The sequence below is a fragment of the Carcharhinus amblyrhynchos genome, chromosome 11 (genome assembly GCF_965287045.1).
Source record: "Carcharhinus amblyrhynchos chromosome 11, sCarAmb.v2.hapA, whole genome shotgun sequence".
Taxonomy (NCBI): Eukaryota; Metazoa; Chordata; class Chondrichthyes; order Carcharhiniformes; family Carcharhinidae; genus Carcharhinus; species Carcharhinus amblyrhynchos.
Window position 1 is genome coordinate 19,871,896 of NC_137334.1, and position 23,682 is coordinate 19,895,577.

The following is a 23,682-nucleotide window of genomic DNA, read 5'->3' on the forward strand; positions in this document are numbered from 1 at the left end:
CCCAGGCTCTATCTTGAAACCCCACGTATTTACCCCACTAATCCCATTAACATACACATCCTGGGACATTAAGGGGCAATTTAGCATGGTCAATCCACCCAACCTGCATTTCTTTGGATCGTGGGAGGAAACCGGAGCATCCAGAGGAAACTCACGCAGACATGGCGAGAATGTGCAAACTCCAGTGACCCAAGCTGGGAATCGAACCCGGATCCCTGGAGCTGTGAGGTAACAGTGCTAACCACTGTGCTGCCGTGCCATCTAGTTTCCTCCCTCCTTTAACCACCTCACCCCCTCCCCCCCGCCCTGATTGACCTCTCTCCCTGCGTTAATATCTCTACCCCAGTAACAGGCTCAATATGACTTAGAATTTGTACTGTGCAGAAGGAAGCCATTTGGCCCATCAAGTTTGCACTGACTGTCCAATAGAGGATCTTACTCAGGCAGACCACCAGCCCTATCCCCATAGCCCCACACATTTACCCCACTAATCAGCCTAACTTGCACATCCTTGAACACTAAAGGGCAATTTTGCATGGCCGATCCCCCTAACGCATACATTTTTGGACGGTGGGAGGAAACCAGAGCATCCAGAGGAAACTCTCGGGTTAATCTCTCTACCCCAGTTTCGCTCTCTCCATGTACTAATCCCTCTACCCCAGTCTAGATCTCCCTCGGTGTTAATCCCTCTACCTTATTCTAGATCTCTCCCTGTGTTAATCCCTCTACCCCAGTCTAGATCTCTTAAATTAATCCCTCTTAACCAGTTTAGATCTCTTCCCTTGCTAATCCCTCTATGCTAATCTAGATCTCTCGAGTTAATCCTTCTACCCCAGTCGAGATCACTCCCTGTGTTAATCCCTCTACCCCAGTCGAGATCACTCCCTGTGATAATCCTTCTACCCCAGTCGAGATCACTCCCTGTGTTAATCCCGCTAGCTCCGTCTGGATCTCTCTCAGTGTTAATCCCCCTGTCCTGCTCTAAGATCCCTCCTGCCCATCCTATCTCCCTTGGTGGGCTCGATTCTCTTCTCCTCATTGTGCCTGTGTCTCAAGCTTTGCTTATTGAAGAGTGCAGGCACCATCGCTCGGAGTTTGCTTGTGTAGTGTTGAAGACAGTTAATGTGAGCCAGTGCACATGGTCTGAAACAGTGAGCCGCCCTCAGGGGAAGATCAGTTTCTTCCTCAGGGTGTGTCGGAGGACCAGGGGGGTGGGCTCCTCCCTGGCCAGGAAGCGGTTTCTCAGCATTGTTTGCCTGTTCACCTCCGTTAGCATCGACACCACATCACACCTGCAGAGAGAGAGAGGGTACTGCTGAGATACAAACAGTGACATTGTTCCAGCTGAACCACACTATTACAACGCAATAAACCTCAACACCCTCTCCAACATACTGATATCTTTCCTCAAGTCCGGTTCATGGAACACCAAGTCCGGAGCCCTCCATCTGAGGCCCAATCAGTATTCTATATAATGTGAAATCTATTAATAAAGCCAAGCATTCCAATGCTATTTTTAAACTGCTGTGCTGGCAGAACAGTCTGGATGGGCTGAATGGCACACTCCCCTTCCTCTGCTCCTTCACTTCATTGCATATTTCACATCACATTTTCCCACTACGTTGCAGCAACCCCCTGCCAGCCCAGCCCATGACAGGGAGAGATGGGGGGTCCTCTAAGTTTACCTCTGATGAGGGGGGTGGTCTGCATTTACCTGTGATGGGGGGGTCTCTGGGTTTACCTGTGTTGAGGGGGAAGTCTGTGTTTACCTGTGATTGGGGGGGGGCGGGTGTCTGGGTTTACCTGTGATTGGGGAGGTCTGCATTTATCTGTGACTGAGTAAGGGTCTATGTTTACCTGTGACTGGGGAGAGTCTGCTTTTACCTGTGATGGGGGGTGGGCTTACCTGTGAATGGGGTCTGTGTTTACCTGTGTCTGGACGGGGGTGTCAGTGTTTACCTGTGACTGGGCAGGGGGGTCTGCGTTTACCTGTGACCGGAGGGGTCTGCGTTTACCTGTGACCGGAGGGGTCTGCGTTTACCTGTGACCGGAGGGGTCTGCGTTTACCTGTGACTGGGTACATTCACTGTATCTGACGCCTCTCCGGTACTCACTTGTGCTGATGTTGGAGCAGGCAGTCTGTCAGGGCTTGCATAAATGACGACACTTGTTGGGGTGCCTGGACCAGCACGTGCTCCGGCACCCGGCAGCAACTCCACAGGATGTCTGCTTCCTGAGGAACCACTTCTTCCCAGGCACGACTATCAGCCTGGACCTCCCCACCGTTCCTCCGAGCAGTGTCCGTCTCCAGGAGATTGTCAGCGTCAGCAGTAGGCGTGAGGAAATCCTGGACAAAGAACAGTCTGGGTTTCCCCAGCAGGGCCCGGCAGCCCTGCCCTTTGAAATATTCCTGGATTTGCTCAAAGGTGAGGCCGGGGCAGATCCCGTCAATGGCCAACACTGAGTCCACTGTCCCTCTGCTCACAATACAGCAGACAAAACAGTCGAGAGCAGCCAGGTCTTCCCGCTGCGCTGTGTCTCTCAGAATCTGCTTCATCTCATCCAGAGCGACACACAAGTGGAGCAGAACCCGGAACCGCAGCGCCTCAAATGTCGTCTTCAATAATTCTGGAAAGCAGAGAGCAAACTCGACACACCAGGAATGAGACTAATACACAGGGAATAGGAGTAACACACAAGGAATGGGGAGTTATAGACAGGGGATGGGAGTAACGCACAGGGGATGGGAGTAACGCACAGGGATTCAGCAGTAACGCACAGGGAATGGGAATAATGCACAGGGAATGGGAATAACGCACAGGGAATGGGAATAACGCACAGGGAATGGGAATAACGTATAGGGGATGGGAGTTATACACATGGAATGGGAGTAATGCACAGGGATTCGGGAGTAACGCACAGGGAATGGGAGTAACGCACAGGGAATTGGAGTAACGCACAGGGAATTGGAGTAACGCACAGGGAATGGGAGTAACGCACAGGGAATGGGAGTAACGCACAGGGAATGGGAGTAACGCACAGGGAATGGGAATAATACACAGGGATTGGGGAGTAATACACAGGGAATGGGGAGTAACACACAGGGAATGGGAGTAACACAGGGAATGGGAGTAACACAGGGAATGGGAGTAACACACAGGGAATGGGAAGTAATACGCAGGGAATGGGAAGTAATACGCAGGGAATGGGGAGTAATACGCAGGGAATGGGGAGTAATACGCAGGGAATGGGGAGTAATACGCAGGGAATGGGGAGTAATACGCAGGGAATGGGGAGTAATACGCAGGGAATGGGGAATAATACGCAGGGAATGGGGAATAATACACAGGGACTGGGAGTAACACAGGGAACAGGAGTAATATGCAGGAAATGGGAGCAACACACAGGGAATGGGAGTAACACACAGGGAACGGGAAGTAATACGCAGGGAATGGGGAGTAATACACAGGGAATGGGGGATAATACACAGGGAATGGGAGTAACACAGGGAACAGGAGTAATATACAGGAAATGGGAGCAACACACAGGGAATGGGAGTAACACACAGGGAATGGGAATAACACACAGGGAATGGGAAGTAATACGCAGGGAATGGGGAGTAATACACAGGGAATGGGGGATAATACACAGGGACTGGGAGTAACACAGGGAACAGGAGTAATATACAGGAAATGGGAGCAACACACCGGGAATGGGAGTAACACACAGAGAATGGGAATAACACACATGAAATGGGAGTAACACACAGGGAATAGGACTGCAGACTCAGTCACTCTCCATACAGTGCAGGTGAACACTATCTTACCTGCATCAGTTCCAATACAATCGATGATTAAGCAGAGTCCAAGGGGTGTACTCTGCACCCTGTACGTCTCCAGCCTATTCTGTAATAGAGCACAGCAACGCAAGGATTGAATTGCATTTATATAGCACCTTTTACAACTTCAGGAAGAGATTCACAGCCAATCAATTACATTTGATGTATTGTCACTGTTACGGGATTGGCACAGATAGTGATGAGGTGAATGATTGGGTACACCGTCTTACAGATGTTGATCGATGGATACTGTTGGCCAGGACTCAGTGAGGGGGGAAATTGCCCTTTCCTACTCTAAATTCTGCCATGAGATTTGATGGGGCCTTTGTTTAACATTTTATCTGAAATGTGGCATCTCCGGCAGTGCAGCACTCCCTCAGTACCATCCCCTGAAAGCAGCAAATCTAAAATTTGTGCTCAGGGCTTTGAGAATGGATTAACAAACTGGCTCAGGGAGCTGGAGGTCAGGTTTGAGAATACAGAAACTCAGAGCACCATATTGGATAGGAGATGGTGAATCTGATTGGTCAGTATGCGCTTGGTTTACCACAGCACAGCCTGGGTGTAACCGGGGGACGATCACAATTCAGTTGTTGTGGTGCTGGCCCTACAAAGAGGCCTCAGACTCCCTGAGCTGTAACTTTGTCCAGGTTGTCATTGGGCATAATGGATTGCGGTGGCTACTCTGCCAATGGTGAGAGTGGGGGTGTGTGTATGGTTACACTGTCTCCAATCCTCCACACACACGTATGCATACGTACACACATGCAACACACGTGCAACACGCACATATGCATGCATACATGTTCATACACGCACGCGCACACACGGCATTTATTCTTTGATCTCCTCCCGTTGACACATGTTGACTGCCTCCTCCCCATCAATGTGTGTCTTCTCACCTGCGGTCCTGTGTATCCAGTGGCTGCAGCTTCAGACACCGGGTTCCTCAATATCTCTGAACGATGCTCTTCAGCTGCAGAGTATAAATGGACATGATGAGTTTCATTCTGTAATCAGACCTTCAGTCAATCCTCAAAATCCCGACTGTCTGTGAGGAGCGGGTGATGGTGTCGGTGGGGGGAGACTCTGCTCCAATCACAGGCAGTGGCAGCACATTAACAACACTGTTTTCTGGACAATCAGTCAAAACCTGCCTGGCCAAGGCTGGGAATGTCCGCAGCTTCACTCGGGGCTCTCACCTGAAGTGTCAAGTATTCTCCCTCCCCCCCTTTCAGCACAGTGGTTAGCACTGCTGCCTCATAGCACTAGGGGACCCGGGTTTGATTCCCGTCTTCGGTCACTGTCTGTGTGGAGCCCGCACATTCTCCCCATGTCTGCATGGGTTTCCTCCAGGTGATCTGGTTTCCTTCCACTGTCTGAAAGACATGCTGGTTAGGTGCATTGCTAAATTCTATCTCAGTGTACCCAAACAGACGCTGGAGTGTGGCAACTAGGGAATTTTCACTGTAACTTCATTGCATCGTTAATGTAAGCTGACTTGAGACACTAATAAATAATTCTTTTAAAATATTGACTTCATTAACCAACGTGCAGTAGATACATGGATAGTCTGTGCTCATCCAGGCTAAAGGGCTGGTTAGAACACAGACAACTGCCCATAATCACAGGACAGAGGCTCTGAAACCACCATGTAAAAAACTTTTCTCTAAACTTTAAATCCAAAATAAATTTGGTGCAGAAACTATAACACTGTCATAGTCTAATAAAACTAGAACTCAAGGGCACAACATCAAGTTAAAGGGATGATTCTTTAAAACAGAGATGAGGAGGAATTTCTTCAGCCAGAGGGTGGTGAATCTGTGGCACTCTTTGCCGCAGAAGGCTGTGGAGGCCAGGTCAGTGAGTGTCTGTGAGACAGCGATAGATAGGTTCTTGATTAATAAGGGGATCAGGGGTTATGGGGAAAACACTGGAGAACGGGAATGAGAAAAATATCAGCCATGATTGAATGGCTGAGCAGACTCAATGGGCCAAGTGGCCTAATTCTGCTTCTATATCTTATAGTCTTATAAAAGGCAAACACTCCCACAGACCAGGTACACAGATTGTTCTGATTCAGCTGGTGTTACTTACATGAAACCTCAGATGATGTTGGGCAGTTTGAGTGAACATGTTGTCTCAGTAACTGATCGTTGCCTACACACACTGGCAGCAGAGTGCTCACCTGCTGAAAGGTACATGAGAATGACAACCAGGTGAAGATAGAGAGAAAACCATACTCATGCCACACTAACCCCACCCATGCACATCCCCTGCTAACCAGACACACATGTGGCACAGCAGCACAGGGAATGGGAAGCAATTCATTCCCTGAATGGTGCAGCAGATTCGATGGGCTGAATGGTCTACTTCTGCTCCTATGTCTTATGGATGTCCCCAGCATCACTGAAGCCAGTCTTCAGCCAATTCATTTCATGGTACCAACAAACTGCTAAGTGCACTGGATAATGGGTGCTGACAACATTCTGGTAACAGTACTGATGACTTGCGCTCCTAATCATGCTGTTCCAGTACAGCTACAACACTGACATCTACCTGGCAATGTGGAAAATTGCTCAGGTATATCCTGTCCAGAAAAAGCAGGACAAATTCAGTTCAACAACCGCCCTATCGGTACGGTGGCACAGCAGTTAGCACTGATGTTTCACAGCACCAGGGACCCAGGTTCGATTCCTGGCTTGGGTCACTGTCTGTGTGGAGTCTGCACATTCTCCCTGTGTCTGCATGGGTTTCCTCCAAGTGCTCCAGTTTCCGCCCACACTCCAAAGATGTGCTGGTTAGGGTGCATTGGCCATGCTAAATTCTCCCTCAGTGTACCCAAACAGGTGCCGGGGTATAGCGACTAGGGGATTTTCACATAACTTCATTACGGTGTTAATGTAAGCCCCACTTGTGACAACAATAAATAAACTATCAGTCTACTCTCGATATCGGCAAAATGATGGAAAGGTTAGTTCACAATACAATCATGTGGCACTTACTCAGCAATAACCAGCCCACTGACGCTAAGTTTGGATTCTATCAGGGCCACTTGGCTTCTGACCTCACTACAGCCCTAATCTGACGTGGACAAAAGACCTAAACTTGAGGTGAGGTGAGAGTGACTGCCCTTGACATTTGACTGAGTGTGACATCAAGGAGCCCCAGCAAAACTGGAGTCAATGGAAATCAGGGGGCAAACTCTTCATCAGTTGGAGTCATATCAAATACAAAGTACAGGGGTGGCACAGTGGTTAGCACTGCTGCCGCACAGCAGCAAGGACCCAGGTTTGATTCCAGCCTTGGGTCACTGTCTGTGTGAAGTCTGCACATTCTCCCCATGTCTACATGGGTTTCTTTCGGGTGCTCCAGTTTCCACCCACAGTCCAAAAGACATGCTGGTTAGATGGATTGGCCATGCTAAATTCTCCCTCAGTGTACCTGAGCAGGCGCTAGAGTGTGGCAACTGTGGGAATTTTCTCAGTAACTTCATTGTAGTGTTAATACAAACATACTTGTGACTAATAATGAATAAACTAAAACACAAGCACACACCAAACCCCCGCTAACCATATACAGACACACACTCTCTCTCAAGCAAACACACAAGCAGACACACACGCACACACTAACCCTACACTCAAACACACACACACACACACACACACACTCAAACCCCACTAACCCCACACTCAAACATCCAGGAACTACACACACGGATTGCTGTTGAGCACTGTTAATAGCTTTCAGGGATACCTACCCGGTTTCGTTCTAAATGTCCAGCGCCAATTCCCCGTTCCTGATGGGGAACAGGAATTGGGATAACGTTCTGATATGCATCAGATCTTCCCACAGAGTGAGCTCCCAGAGCTGAGAGAAAGAGACAAGATATTACAAACCGTAACATCACTAACAACACAATTAACTCAAACTCCACTGACCAATCTATGCCCAGCAACAGCCTGTAACTCCCTCTAATCAGTCTAACCTAGAAATAAAAGGAGGCCATGCTTAAGCATGTCCCACCAGTCAAGGAAGTTACAGCTGATCTGCAGCCTAACTCCATGTATCTCCTTCGTCCCATATTCTTCAATAGCTTTGTTGACAAACTCTCTCAATCTTGGGTTTAAAGTTAACAAGTGACTTTGTAATAATTGCCACATCTTTTGCATGGAGAAACTGTGTCTCACGGTGGCATAGTGGTTAACACTGCTGCCTCACAGTGACAGGGACCCAGCTTCAATTCGCAGCTTGGGTGCTCTCTGTGTGGAGTCTGCATGTTCTCCCCGTGTCTGCATGGATTTCCTCCGGGTGCTCCAGTTTCCTCCCACAGTCCAAAGATGTGTGGGTTTGGTTGGTTGGCCATGCTAAATTGCCCCTCAGTGTCCAAAGATGTGCAGGTTAGGGGATTAATGGGGTAAATGTGTGGGGTTACGGGGATAAGGTGGGATGTGGGTCTATGAGCTGATGCTCTGTCGGAGAGTCGGTGCAGATTTGATGGGCTGAATGGTCTCTTTCTGTACTGTAGGGATTCTATGATGTTAAAGGTCTACATTCCTAGACACCATCCCCACAGTCTCTTTGGATTTCCACTGTTACTCACAGTTAGAAAGCATTCCGTTCTTTCCTTCTTCAAGTGGAAAGTGGATAATTTTGCTTTTGCCTACACTGAAATCCATCTCAAAGGACAAGGGCAAAAGACACCTGGGAAAACCACCAACTGGGGGTTCCCCTCCAAGTCACTCACCATCCCAACTTGGAAATATATCGGCTGTTCCTTCACTGCTGCTGGGTCAAACTCTCTAACAGCACCGTGGATGTACCTACACCTCATAGACTGCAGCAGTTCAAGAAGGCAGCTCACCACCACCTTGTCAAAGGGCAATTAGGGACAGTCAATAATTGCTGGCCCAGCCAATGATGCTCAAAACCTGTGAATTTTTTTAACACTTTGTCCATTCATTTAAACACTCAATATCATTCTCCCCAGTGTTACTCCAGTCCCCAGTGTCCACTACACCCAGTGTCCATTGACTTCAGCGTCCATTCCAACAAGTGTCCACTCTCCCTGTGCCCACTCCATCCCTATGTCCACTCCCCCAGAGTCCACTCCCCCCGAGTCGATTCCTCCCCAGTGTCCATTCCCCCCAGTACCCACTCTCCCCAGTGTCCATTCTCACCAGTGTAAATTCCCCCCAGTGTCCGCTCTCCTATGTCCACTCCCCCTGTGTCCATTCCACCCAGTGTCCAATCCCCCCAGTGTCCATTACACCCAGTGTCCATTCCAGTCAGTGTCTGCTCCCCCCAGTGTCTGCTCCCCCCAGTGTCCACTCCCCCCAGTGTCCATTCCCCGCATGTCCACTCCCCCAGTGTCCAATCCCCCCAGTGTCCATTACACCCAGTGTCCATTCCAGTCAGTGTCTGCTCCCCCCAGTGTCCACTCCTCCCAGTGTCCATTCCCTGCATGTCCACTCCCCCAGTGTCCATTCCCCCCAGTGTCCACTCTCCCACATTCCAAATGCTTACTCACATTCACCTTTTTGTTTGTATTTTAAGATCATCTTGCTCAGATCGATTCTCCCAATAGTCTGCAGACACTGTTCCACCACTTCCAAGTTATTCGCATCAATCTTGGTGAGTTTTTCCAGCTCGACGATTAAATCCAGGAAAGTCTGTCCGACAAAAAGCTTTCTGTTAGCTCAGGAACAGATCCTGCCCAAATCCTTACCCAATGCAGTACTGGATGAGAGGTCCGGCAGAGAGACTGAGTCAAACAAATCTTAGCTCTCCAGAAGAATGAGGGGCAATTGTGCAGTACAGAATTCAGAGAGACCTTGACAGGATGGTGTTGTGAATTTGGATAGAGTAATTGTAGATTGGTGTTTGTAAAACATTATGAGGTCCTGTTAAAAGGTGGTGCTTTTTCCGTGCTTAAGAGGTTTAAAAAGCAAGTACACAGAGAGCCCAAACTGAAACATTAGTGTCAAACGGCCAAGCAGTAGTGTTACCAAGACAACAGGCTTTGGAATTTAGCCAATCAATTTCAATCAGGCACTTAGCTATCAAGAACCTATTCAATTTAAATCTGATGGTTTTGACAACCTAGGACCAATCCTATTGTGGGAAATATTGATATGTCATCACAGGTATAAAAGAAGGAGGGCAGTGGGACAAAAAGAGAGAACAACTGCCACCTGTCAAAGATCACAGCTCTCAAGAGAGAGAAAATCGCTGGCTCTCAGCTCCATCTATGTCTTAGAGACAGTTCCATCTAGATGGCAAAGGTACTAAAGAAGAAAGTTCCTGACAGAAGAATCAACAAAGGAGGCCCAGAATATTCTGTAAGACACAAAAACTGGTTTTAATTTAGAGTGACTAGTATTTATATGGCTAGTCCAGTTCAGTTTTAACTCCCAGGATGTTGATAGTGGGGGGGATTCAGTGATGGTCAATGGTAACCCCCAGGATGTTGATAGTGGGGGGGATTCAGTGATGGTTAATGGTAACCCCCAGGACGTTGATCGTGGGGGGAGAATCAGTGATGGTCAATGGTAACCCCCAGGATGTTGACAGTGGGGGATTTAGTGATGGCAATGCCATCGAATGTCTTGGGGCGAAGGTTAGATTCTCTCTTATTGGAGATGGTCATTGCCTGGTACTTGTCTGGCATGAATGTTACTTGCTGTTTATATGGAAACAGCACCACCTGCTGGTTCCCCACCACAGTAAGAAGTCTCACAACACCAGATTAAAGTCCAACATGTTTATTTATTCGCCCCAGCTAGCCACCCACGATCCTGACTTGGAAATATATCGTCCGTCCCTTCACTGTCGCTGGGTCAAAATACTGGCACTTCCTCCCTAATAGCACTGTGGGTGTGGCTGCACCAGATGATTCAGGAAGGCGATTCACCACCATCTTCTCAGGATGGGGAATTCCAGGATAACAAAGTCTACATTTCTATAATAATAAAAAAGCCTAGTGCTATGGGTTGGGAAATGAGATCAGGAAAGAGAAAGTGAAGGAATGTTAGCAATGGAATGTATTCGGAGTGGCTTGCTGGATCAGGATATTTTTAATCCAACAGAGAATCAAATGCTGGGTCTGATTCTCAGATACAAAGCCAGCTGAGTGAGAGACTTTAAGGGTGGCATGATGGCACGGTGTTAGCACTGCTGTTTCACAGTGCCAGGGACCCAGGTTCAATTCCTGGCTTGGGTCATGTCTGTGCAGATTCTGCACAATCTCCCCATGCAGGTTTCCTCTGGGTGCTCTGGTTTCTTCCCACAGTCCAATGATGTGTAGGTTAGGGAGACTGGCCATGGTAAATTACTTCTTAGTCTCCAAAGATGTGTAGATTAGGTGATTGGCTATGGTAAATTGCCCCTTAGTGTCCCAAGACAGTTGTGGGAACAGGGCCTGAGTAAGATGCTCTCTTGGAGAGTTGTTGCAGACTCAATGGGCCGAATGGCCTCCTTCTGCTACGTAGGGATTCTATGATTTCTATGATGATCACTGGAGAGATTTAGAGAACTATGTGGATTTTCAAAAAGAGGGTTCACATGGTGCCAACAATAAAATACACATTTGCCACGCTGCAGACCTTCATCTTTATATAAGAAGTGCCTTTCTGGGATCTTGCTGGGCTCAAAATGGCTGCAGTGTCAGATATCCAGCCGCTCTGACTGTAGCTCATCTGGGCCATCGCTGAGAGCAGTGCCAAATTGCTGCCCAAGAGATTCTGTGGCTTGAATTTGAAAAAGGAAAATAAAAGCCCCTGGCTGTGTTAATGACAAGATTCTGCGGTTTACAGTGTTTACCCCAGGGCAGACACCAGATTATCCTCCCTGCAACACAAGCTGCCACCTGCACTTACAATCCGTGAGCCTACGCCCAAGGCAGAATCCCTAAAATATTAAAATTACCTTCATCGCTTCCTGGTGACTTTTCGGTATTTGACAACGTAATATAAAGAAAATTGATTGCAGGTCCTCTTGAGAGAGATTTTCACTGATATCCACCAGTAGCTGCCTGTGTTAAAGAAGTTCCAGACAGATCAATAAAGGAGAGCCAGAATGGACACATAACGCAGAATCACTGAACAGAGACTGATAGCCAAGTTCCGCACATATGAGGACAGCCTCAACGGAGATCTTGGGTTCATGTCACATTATCTGCAACACCCACAACTTGCCTGGGCTTGTAAAATCTCACTGACTATCCTGGCTAGAGACAATTCGCATCTTTTAACCTGTGCTTAACCTTCTCTCCATTCACATTGTCTGTACCTTTAAGACTAGATTACCTGTAAAGACTCGCATTCCAACCACTATTTCGTAAATTGAGTTTGTACCTTTATATGCCCTGTTTGTGAACACAACTCCCACTCACCTGGTGAAGGAGCAGTGCTGTGAAAGCTTGTGGCTTGTGCTACCAAATAAACCGGTTGGACTTTAACCTGGTGCTGTGAGACTTCTTACTGTGCTTACCCCAGTCCAACGCCAGCATTTCCACATCATGTGTTAAAGAGAGACAGAGATACCAAACCTTAGTTTGTTTCCCTGAACTTATCGACAGTCCATTGTCTGAAGCCCCAAAATTATTAAGGTTGCAAAAAAATGAAGAGGTGAAAGTTGTGTTACAGATTTGGTCTTGGTCTAAGTACTGGACGGCACAGTGGTTAGCACTGCTGGCTCACAGCGGCAGGGACATGGGTTCAATTCCCGGCTTGGGTCACTATCTATGTGGAATCTGCACGTTCTCCCCATGTCTGCGTGGGTTTCCTCCGGGTGCTCTGGTTTCCTCCCACAGTCTAAAGATGTGCGGGTTAGGTGGATTGGCCATGCTAAATTGCCCCTTAGTGTCGGGGGGATTAGCAGGGTAAATATATGGGGTTACAGGATTAGGACCTGGGTGGGATTGCAGTTGGTGCAGGCTCAATGGACTGAACAGCCTCCTTCTGCACTGTAGGATTCTATGATTTGATGAAGCGCTTCCTTACGTGGAATTCCGGAACTCTCTCCCACAAAAAAACTTTGGAAGCCGGGGGTTGGGTCAGCTTAGGCCAAGTGAATGAAGGAATACTGACCCAGGACAGGTAGATAGAGAGAGATGAGGCATGGTATAAATGAATGGTACACCAGGCTGGATGGGAGGGATAAATAGACAATTTCTATTCCTATGGACAGATCAATGTTCAGGCGGGTCCCACATTCCATTGCCAGACAAATCACTAATGTTGCAGCCCCACCCTGACAATAAGATGACACAGAGCAGCCCAAATGCATGACAAGAAAGATCATCTGAACTCTGAGATATTCCATGCCTGCAAGCACTGTGGTCTGAGGAATAAGGCTGGCTTCTGTCCTGTACTGACTATGGCCTGTCACGGACTACAGCAAAGAGTACAGCTGCCATCAGGATGCTCTCTGCTATATCCCAGGAAGGAGCAACTGGAGAACAACGTAATACGAGTTGGGAGCAGGAGTAGGCCATTCGGCCCCTCAGGTCTACTCTGCTTTTCGAAAAGACTGTGGCTGATCTGATTGTGATGTCAACTCCATTTTCCTATCTTCCTCCACCCACCTCCCACCCTCCCCGCTGTATCATTTGACTGTCAATTAAGTAGCTATCTAACTCAGTATATTCAATGACCCCGTCTCATGCTTTCTTGAGTGGGAATTCCCTTGTTTTTAAACTGTGTGTTCAGTCTCTCGCACAAGAGGAAACCTGGTTTTAGCATCCACCCTGTCAGGTCCTCTCAGGATGGACGCTAAAACCATCTGTATGTTTCCATAAGATCATCTCTCATTCCAGCGGATATGGGCCCGACCGCTTCAAGATTTCCATACAGGATAAGACCTTTGTCCCCGGAATCAGTTGACTGATTCTAATGCATTTATAACCTTTGCTTTGATGTGGAGATGCCGGCATTGGACTAGGATGGGCACGGTAAGAAGTCTCACAACACCAGGTTAAAGTCCAACAGGTTTATTTCAGAGAGCTGCCCCTTCATCAGGTGAGTGGAGAGGTAGGTTTCACAAACATGACATAGATAGACAAAGGCACAATTGTGACAATCATTATTTTGCAGTTGTGTCTTTGTCTATATATGCCCTGTTTGTGAACCCAACTCTCCACTCACCTGATGAAGGGACAGCACTCCGAAAGCTCATAAGTCCAAATAAACTAGTTGGACTTTAACCTGGTGTTTAACCTTGGCTTCAGTAAGGAGGCCAAAGGGGTAGGGCAGATAGAAGCCACCTGGTTATTCCGAGGTCGGTCTTACCTGTACAAAGATATGTATCCGTGACCATCCTTCAAACTTCTCTCAAATGACACCGGATCAGCCTTCATTTTTTTCAGGATATCAAACCTTTTGATTCGATAAAGCAGTTCCGCCAGGAGCTCAAACCTCAGCAGGTTCTGTTTGCTCAGGAGCTCAAAGAGGTCTTTCACTTCCCCAGTGGCCGAGTAATCTTTGACAACATCCAGGCACAAGAACACTAAGATGGCACTTTCTGCCTGGGACAGTTCATCAGCTATTTGCAAAGCCAGTGGTCTGATGTCCTTATCGCGTTGGTTAAACATCATAGGAAGCTGAAGTGAGCAGCCCAAAGTCTCCCTCACAGGAAGTTAAGGCTCCAATAGATGACCTGGTGCTGTGATCTCATCCTGATGACACTCCAACTTCTCCTTTCCAGTGAAATTCACAGATCTGAACTGGGAGATGAACATCAATGAACGAACCACTATTGCTTTTCAGTTTTAAAAAAAGCCAGGTTTCATTCACTCAGCTGCTAGCATCGGCCGGCCCGTGCACCCAATTCATCAAAGCCTCAGTCACAAGGCCGGACATTCCTTGTAGGATGCAAAGCCAGATTTAATGACCAACTGGCAGCCACAGAGCTCCAGCAACTGTCTCTAACAAACTAGGACAACAATAATTCGATAACACTTTAGTTTTTCCACACTTGTCATTTGGGTTTTAAATTCTAGGTCAGAATATTCAAATGGACGCTTTACTCTATATCTAACCCTGTGCAATACTTGTCCTGAGAGTGTTTGATGAGGACAGAGTAGAGGAAGCTTTACTCTGTATCTAACCCTGTGCTGTACCTGTCCTGGGAGTGTTTGATGAGGACAGTGTAGTGGGAGCTTTACTCTGTATCTAACCCTGTGTTGTACCTGTCCTAGGAGTGTTTGATGGGGACAGTGTAGAGGGAGCTTTACTCTGTATCTAACCCTGTGTTGTACCTGTCCTAGGAGTGTTTGATGGGGACAGTGTCGAGGGAGCTTTACTCTGTATCTAACCCTGTGCTGTACCTGTCCTGGGAGTGTTTGATGAGGACAGTGTAGTGGGAGCTTTACTCTGTATCTAACCCTGTGTTGTACCTGTCCTAGGAGTGTTTGATGGGGACAGTGTCGAGGGAGCTTTACTCTGTATCTCACCCTGTGTTGTACCTGTCCTAGGAGTGTTTGATGGGGATAGTGCAATGGAACTTTGTGTGTGTCCCCCTCTAATCTCTCACACCAGTTTCAATCAGCACCCTTAACTAATATTCTGTATCCTTGTTTCAGAGATTCCTTACACCCCTCCAAATCTCTCTTCACCCACCAATCTGCTTCCTCATCTCCCCTCATATCCTGTAACCGGTTTCAATAATTTGCTATCCCTCTGCCCTAGTTTTTCTCTTCATACCCCCATTTCCTTCTTTCCAACAAATCCATCTTAGATTTGTTTATCCACTTCATTCAGCCAAACAACTTTAGAACAAAGAACAAAAAACAATACAGCACAAGAACAGGCCCTTTGGCCCACCAAGTCTGCATCAATATACAGTTTCTATCCCTCTGTTCGTTTCCCATTCATGTGTCTCACTCTTCTCACTGACATCTCTCTTACCTATTATAGGAAGAATATAATTAAACAAAAAAGAGTGCAGAAGAGATTTACTAGGATGTTTCCAGGACTTGATGGTTTGAGTTATAAGGAGGCTGGGTCGACTGGGACTTTTTTTCCCTGGAGCGTAGAAGGCTGAGGAGTGATCTTATAGAGGTCTATAAAATAATAAGGGGCATAGATCAGCTAGATAGTCAACATCTTTTCCCAAAGGTAGGGGAGTCTAAAACTAGAGGGCATAGGTTTAAGGTGAGAGGGGAGAGATATAAAAGTGTCCAGCAGGGCATTTTTTTCACACAGAGGATGGTGAGTGTCTGGAACAAGCTGCTAGAGGTAGTAGTAGAAGCAGGTACAATTTTGTCTTTTAAACAGCATTTGGCCAGTTACATGGGTAAGATGGTATAGAGGGATATGGGCCAAATGTGGGCAATTGGGATGAGCGTAGGGGTTTAAAAAAAAGGGCGGCATGGACAAGTTGGGCCACAGGGCCTGTTTCCATGCTGTGAACCTCTATGACTCTAATAACTCCAGCTGGTTTCAACTCATCCCTGAGACTTTATTCCCATGACAATCCTACAACTGCCCTGTCGTTCCTTGCTGGTGCTGATGTTTAACCACGTTATACTAACCGACGTTGCACTGCCTCCATAAGGACTGCCACTCTGTCCATCATGTGTGTGTGTCCAGGCTATTAATCAGAGGCCCTCCCGCCCCTTTGGGTCTGATAGCCTGGAGGACAAAGAGAAATTTGATTTAACCACAGGATAAAAGCAAATTACTGCGGATGCTGGAATCTGAAACGAAACGAGAAAATGCTGGACAATCTCAGCAGCTCTGGCAACATCTGTACAGAGAGAAAAGAGCAGATGCTTCAAATCCAAATGCACTCCTCCAATTTTGGCCTCTTGTTTACAAAGAGTCATCTGGACTCAAAATGTCAGCTCTTTTCTCTTCTTACAGATGCTGCCAGACCTGCTGAGATTTCCTTTGGGATTTGATTTAACCAGTTTACAGTGAAGAGATGGCCGAAAGTGAGTGAGGACTGTCTGAGAAGTTCAGAACTTCTAGCTATGAACTTGTGGCCTAATTTCCAACAGGACAGTCCCAGTTTGGAGTCGGGCAACAGATGTTTTCTATCCTTCTGCTCCTTGCATGTATCCCTTACCCCACCCTCTGCACCACAAATTCACCATTCTTTTCCAGTGAGCCCTATCTTCCTAAGATGATTACACCAGTACATTAGATGGACAGCACAGAAAGGCCAATCTATCTACACTGGTGTTTATGTTCTACTTAAGCCTCTTCCAATCCTTCCTGTGTCTTTGTAACCGTGTATCTGTGTCTTCACGATAGAAGACACTGAAAGTGTCGCAATAATGGTAGAAAATCAAGGAGCAAAAAAGATGAAGGGACTGAAAACAATCAGTGCGACTGGAGACAAGAAGAACTCGGAAAACTAGTGCAACTCGAGACGCACTAGTCTCTGGAACTCCAACGAATCCCTACAGTGCTGAAGGGGGCCTTTCAGTCCCTCGAGTCTGCACCGACAACAATCCCACCCAGGCCCTAACCCTGTAAAGCCTCATATTTACCCCGCTAATCCCTCTAATCTATGCGTCCTGGGACACCGAGGGTCAATTTAGCACGGCCGATCCACCTAACCAGCACGTCTTTCAGAGTGTGGGAGGAAACCCACGCGGACACAGGGAGAACATGCAAACTCCACACAGACAGGGACCCAAGGCCGGGAATTGAACCCGGGTGCCTGGAGCCATGAGGCAGCAGTGCTAACCCCTCTATCACCCCTAGTCTGTATCTTGGGGGGGGGTTTCAGGTTATTCGGCCCATCAGGATTTGTCTTTCCAGCCTCACCGTACGCACTGCTCTCCGTCTCATGGCTGCTGATCTGTTCTATTTTAATGAAAAACTGTATCCATGTTGAATGATAATAATGTATTAATATAAAAGGTTTTAAATATTCACTACAGCCAATGTATAAATAAATATTGCATTGTTCAGGTTTTTCCCCCTGTTCTGGGCTCTCTCCCCCCAGATTCCTCCCTTTAACCCCCTCCTTGGACAGGCCCAGGCCCAGGCCCAGGCCTCAGGGAGGAGGATCCAGGCCGCGGGCCCGGGGCCTCCCGCTCTCCCCCGATCCCCGGAGCCGGTCTGAGGCAGCGGCCGCTCCCCGGGCCTCAATTCCCAGCCTCTCCCCGCGCCGTGCCCGCGGCCCTCGGCCTCACCCTGTCCCCGGCCCCGGGGCTCCGTCCGCCGGCTGGGCAAGTGAAAGCGAAAGCTCCGCCTCACAGCCCGAGCCCCGGCCCCGGTCCAGCCAAGTCCGGCACGGCTCCAGCTCCGGGTCAGGGCCCAGAGCCCGGGACAGCCGCCAGCGCTGTGAGCCCCCACCCCAAATACCCCGACCCCAAATACCCCCAACCCAAAACACCCCCAACCCCAAATACCCCAAACACCCCGACCCAAAACACCCCCAAACCCAAATACCCCCGACCCCAAATACCCCCCGACCCCAAAACGCCCCCTGACCCCAAATACCCCCCAACCCAAAACACCCCCAACCCCAAATACCCCTGACCCCAAATACCCCCCAACCCAAAACACCCCCGACCCCAAATACCCCTGACCCCAAATACCCCCGACCCCAAATACCCCTGACCCCAAATACCCCCGACCCCATACCCCCGACCCCAAATACCCCGACCCCAAAACGCCCCCTGACCCCAAATACCCCCCAACCCAAAACACCCCCGACCCCAAATACCCCCAACCTCAAACACCCCCAACCCCAAATACCCCTGACCCAAATACCCCCCAACCCAAAACACCCCCCGACCCCAAAACACCCCCAACCCCAAATACCCCTGACCCCAAATACCCCCCAACCCAAAACACCCCTGACCCCAAATACCCCTGACCCCAAATACCCCCGACCCCAAATACCCCTGACCCCAAATACCCCCGACCCCATACCCCCGACCCCAAATACCCCGACCCCAAAACGCCCCCTGACCCCAAATACCCCCCAACCCAAAACACCCCCGACCCCAAATACCCCCAACCTCAAACACCCCCAACCCCAAATACCCCTGACCCCAAATACCCCCAACCCAAAACACCCCCGACCCCAAAACACCCCCAACCCCAAATACCCCCGACCCCAAATACCCCCGATCCCAAAACACCCCCAACCCCAAACACCCCGACCCCAAATACCCCCCAACCCAAAACAACCCCGACCCCAAATACCCCTGACCCCAAATACCCCCGACCCCAAATACCCCTGACCCCAAATACCCCCGACCCCAAAACGCCCCCTGACCCCAAATACACCTGACCCCAAATACCCCCAACCCAAAACACCCCCGACCCCAAATACCCCTGACCCCAAATACCCCCAACCTCAAACACCCCGACCCCAAATACCCCCCAACCCAAAACACCCCCAACCCCAAATACCCCTGACCCCAAATACCCCCCAACCCCAAATACCCCCGACCCCAAATACCCCCCAATCCCAAATACCCCCAACCCCAAATACCCCCTGACCCCAAACACCCCCTGACCCCAAATACCCCCGACCCCAAACACCCCCGACCCAAATACCCCTGACCCCAAATACCCCCAACCCCAAATACCCTCCCCCGACCCCAAAACACCCCCAACCCCAAATACCCCCCAACCCCAAATACCCCTGACCCCAAATACCCCGACCCCAAATACCCCCTACCCCAAACATCCCCTAACCCAAAACACCCCCAACCCCAAATACCCCCTGACCCCAAACACCCCGACCCCAAATACCCCCTGACCCCTAACACCCCCAACCCAAATACCCCCAACCCCAAATACCTCCCAACCCCAAATACCCCCGACCCCAAACACCCTGACCCCAAATACCCCTGACCCCAAATACCCCCGACTCCCAAATACCCCTGACCCCAAACACCCCCAACCCCAAATACCCCCTGACCCCAAACACCCGGACCCCAAACACCCGGACCCCAAATACCCCGACCCCAAATACCCCCTGACTCCCAAATACCCCCGACCCCAAACACCCCGACCCCAAACACCCCGACCCCCAAATACCCCCTGACCCCAAATACCACCAACTCCCAAATACCCCCGACTCCCAAATACCCCCTGACCCCAAATATCCCCGACTCCCAAGTACCCCCTGACCCCAAATACCCCGACCCCAAATACCCCCCGACTCCCAAATACCCGACCCCAAATACCCCTGACTCCCAAATACCCCCTGACTCCCAAATACCCCCGACACCAAAAACCCCCGACACCAAATGCCCCTGACCCCAAATACCCCCAACCCCAAAACCCCCTGACCCCCAAATACCCCTGACCCCAAATACCCCTGACCCCAAATACCCCAACCCCAAAAACCGCCTGACCCCAAATACCCCTGACCCCAAATACCCCAACCCCAAAAACCCCCTGACCCCCAAATACCCCCAACCCCAAAACCCCCTGACCCCAAATATCCTCTGACCCCCAAATACTCCCTGGCCCCAAAAACCCCCTGATCCCAAATACCCCTGACTTGAAATACCTTCTGACCCAAATACCCTGGCCCCAAATACCATCTGACCCCAAGTACCCTGGCCCCAAATACCCCCTGACCCCAAATACCCCTGACCCAAAATACCTTCTAACCCCAAATACCTTTGACCCCAAATACCCCAACTCCAATTACCCTCTGACCCCCAACACCACCTGACCCTAAATACCCCCTGACCCTAAATACCCCTGAGCCCAAAGATCCCTGACCTCAATCCCCCTGACCCCAAACACCCCCAACTTCAAACATCCCTGACCCCAAACACCTCTGACCTCATTTACCCTTCCCCAAATAAACCCCATCATAAATACCCCCAATATTGTAACCCAAAATACCCCCACCTTAAATAAATCGCACCTGAAAAATCCCTACCTAATTACCCCTCCTCAAATAACCCCCACTTCTAAATACGCTCCCTAAATGCCTCAACCCTAAATACTCTTCCCCAAATACCCCAACTTTAAATATCATTTACCCTAAACTCTCACTGTTTGCACTAAATATCCCTCTCCATGTACCTCCTTAGCCTAAATGCCTCCCAAATCACCCCCATCCTGAAATATCCCCTCCCCCAAACCATCTCATCCTAAATACCCCTTCCTATATTCCCCCTCACCCTAAATCCATATCCCTCAGCCTATATTCTGTTTTTTGTGATTCATGTGCAAAGCCGCCCAGATCCCTCTGCACTGCAGCATTCTGCAGTCTCTCTCCATTTAAATAATATTCTCCTTTTCTACTGTCCTGCCAAAATGGACAACGGCCACATTACACTCCAACTGCCAATTTTACGCCCACATGCTTAATCTGTCCATATCCCGTTGGAGGTTCCATGTATAGATAGATATCAGCTAGATAGTCAATATCTTTTCCCAAAGATAGGAGAGTCTAAAGCTAGAGGGCATAGGTTTAAGGCGAGAGGGGAGAGATACAAAAGGGTCCAGAGAGGGAATTATTTCACACAGAGGGTGATTAGATTTGATTTGATTTATTATTGTCACATGTATTGGGATACAGTGAGAAGTTTTGTTTCTTGCGCGCTATACAGACAAATCATACTGTTCATAGAGAAAGAAAGGAGAGGACACAGAATGTAGTGTTACAGTCATAGCTAGAATGTAGAGAAAGATCAACTTAATGCGAGGTAGGTCCGTTCAAAAGTCTGACAGCAGAGTGAGTTTCTGGAACAAGCTACCAGAGGTAGTAGTAGAGGGGGGTACAATTTTGTCTCGAAAAAGCATTTAGACAGTTACAAGGGTAAGATGGGTATAGAAGGATATGGGCCAAACGCAGGCAATTGGGACTAACTTAGGGGTTAAAAAAAGGTGTGGCATAGACAAGTTGGGCCGAAGCGCCTGTTTCTGTGCTGTAAACCGCTATGACTCTGTGACTCTATCTCAACTCCATCTATCTGTTTTTGTGTCAACAATGTGGTGGGCTGACCTTCTCACTGAGGTGGTTAAATTCCATTAATTCCTTGCCGAGGTCACCTCAGGGTCACTGTTCCTTCACCAATTCAGGTTGGTCAGAAATATCCACAGTAAGAAGTCTCACAACACCAGGTTAAAGTCCAACGGGTTTATTTGGTAGCAAACACCACTTGCTTTCGGAGCGCTGCTCCTTCGTCACTCACTCAATGCAGAACTGAGAAGCGCTTGAGTCACCAATCTGACTGGTTTTTGTGGCAAAGGGGAATTCCACTAACACAAAAAGAAGAAACTTGCAAAGATTCCTTCAAGGTTGCTTCAAAATTATATTTGGCTTCCTGCAGTGACTGAACCTGCTAATGAACAACACAGATCAGAGAGTCATCAGTGTAAGTCATCTTGAGTTGCTATAATTGGTCTTAGTGTCTGAGGAAAGGGACTCTGTATTTATAAGCAGAATCATAGGCAGATTCTTAGATTTAGAAACAGAGATGTGAAGATGCCGGCGTTGGACTGGAGTGGGCACAGTAAGAAGTTTCACAACACCAAGTTAAAGTCCAATAGGTTTATTTGGTAGCACAAGCCTTTGGAGTGCTGCTCCTCCCTGAGGTGACCTTGGCAAGGAATTAATGGAATTTAACCACCTCAGTGAGAAGGTCAGCCCACCACATTGTTGACACAAAAACAGCTAGATGGAGTTGAGATAGAGTCACAGAATCATAGAGGTTTACAGCATAGAAACAGGCCCTTCGGCCCAACTTGTTTATGCCGCTCGTTTTTTTAAACCCCTAAGCTAGTCCCAATTGCCTGCGTCTGGCCCATGTTCTTCTATACCCATCTTACCCGTGTAACTGTCTAAATGCTTTTTAAAAGACAGAATTGTACCCCCCTCTACTACTACCTCTGGCAGCTTGTTCCAGAAACTCACTCCGCTGTCAGACTTTTGAATGGACCTACCTCGCATTAAGTTGATCTTTCGCTACATGTGGCACTCACCTGATGAAGGAGTGGCGCTCCAAAAGCTCATGATTCCAAATAAACCCGTTGGACTTTAATCTGACGTTGTGAGACTTTTTTAGTAACAGAAAGGAAAAAGTTAAAATAACTTGCACCTAACCAGATCATGTTGGCAGTTTGCTCATATGTGAATGCTAAACACTATTAAAAGAAATGAAAGATGATTTTAGTGATAAAAAACTGTATTCATGTTGAATAATATATTAATATAAAAAGTTTGAAATATTCACTACAGCCAATGTACAAATATTGCATAGACTATAGAAGTTCAAAAGTTCAGTTAGTTGCTCAGCAGACAATATAATGGAGTTTCAATCTCAGGACAAATGCTGAAACATTTAATTAAACATTTAATATCAAAGTGAAAGGCTCTATTGTCTGGGCATAAAGGTGTATCTATCCAAAGGGCCCTGGACTGATACAATAGATTGTCTTGGCAAAGTGCCACTCGGAAAGGTACTTGGGTGACAGGGTCCTTAGAGGGACGTAGTAACAAGGAAGTATACCATGCCAGAGGGATAGATATCTGATTTTTGGGTTAGCAAATGAAAGATCATTAAGCCGAGCAGTGTTTTGCAAATTGGCTCCAGTATCTGTCACGTACTGGACTGACGTATTAACATGAAATGAAATCAAGTCTAAGCAAATTATAAGAAGCACGATGGGATAGTGTTAGCACTATCACAGTGCCAGGGTCCCAGGTTTGATTCCCAGCTCCGGTTACTGTCTGTGTGGAGTTTATACATTCTCCCTGCGTCTGCGTGGATTTCCTCCTGACGATCCCGTTTCCTCCTGCAGTCCAAAGATGTGCGGGTTAGATAGATTGGCTGTACTAAATTAACCCTTAGTGGCAGAGTGACTAGGTGGGGTAAATGCATGGGATTATGGGGATAGGGCCTG

At 48.3% G+C, this 23,682-nt stretch overlaps 1 protein-coding gene across 5 annotated transcripts; it reads right to left on the reverse strand.

Moving 5' to 3' along the window:
* Positions 1-518: 518 nt before the first annotated feature.
* Positions 519-18,139, reverse strand: LOC145349963 (CASP8 and FADD-like apoptosis regulator). 5 transcript variants are annotated; one of them, XM_080198702.1, is made up of 11 exons: positions 17,988-18,139; positions 16,374-16,473; positions 14,131-14,564; positions 11,768-11,873; positions 9,372-9,513; positions 7,602-7,711; positions 5,936-6,026; positions 4,741-4,814; positions 3,827-3,905; positions 2,115-2,628; positions 519-1,292 (listed from the first exon to the last, which is right to left on the reverse strand). In XM_080198702.1, the coding sequence occupies exons 3-11, from the start codon at positions 14,433-14,435 to the stop codon at positions 1,163-1,165; spliced, it is 1,551 nt and encodes a 516-aa protein (XP_080054828.1). In that variant the 5' UTR covers positions 14,436-14,564; positions 16,374-16,473; positions 17,988-18,139; the 3' UTR covers positions 519-1,162. The 5 variants fall into 5 exon arrangements, with proteins under 5 accessions (XP_080054828.1, XP_080054826.1, XP_080054825.1 ...); XM_080198700.1 differs by having other exon boundaries at positions 520-1,292; positions 5,936-6,029; positions 14,131-14,559; XM_080198699.1 differs by having other exon boundaries at positions 520-1,292; positions 5,936-6,029.
* Between the last annotated feature and the right edge of the window lie 5,543 nt (positions 18,140-23,682).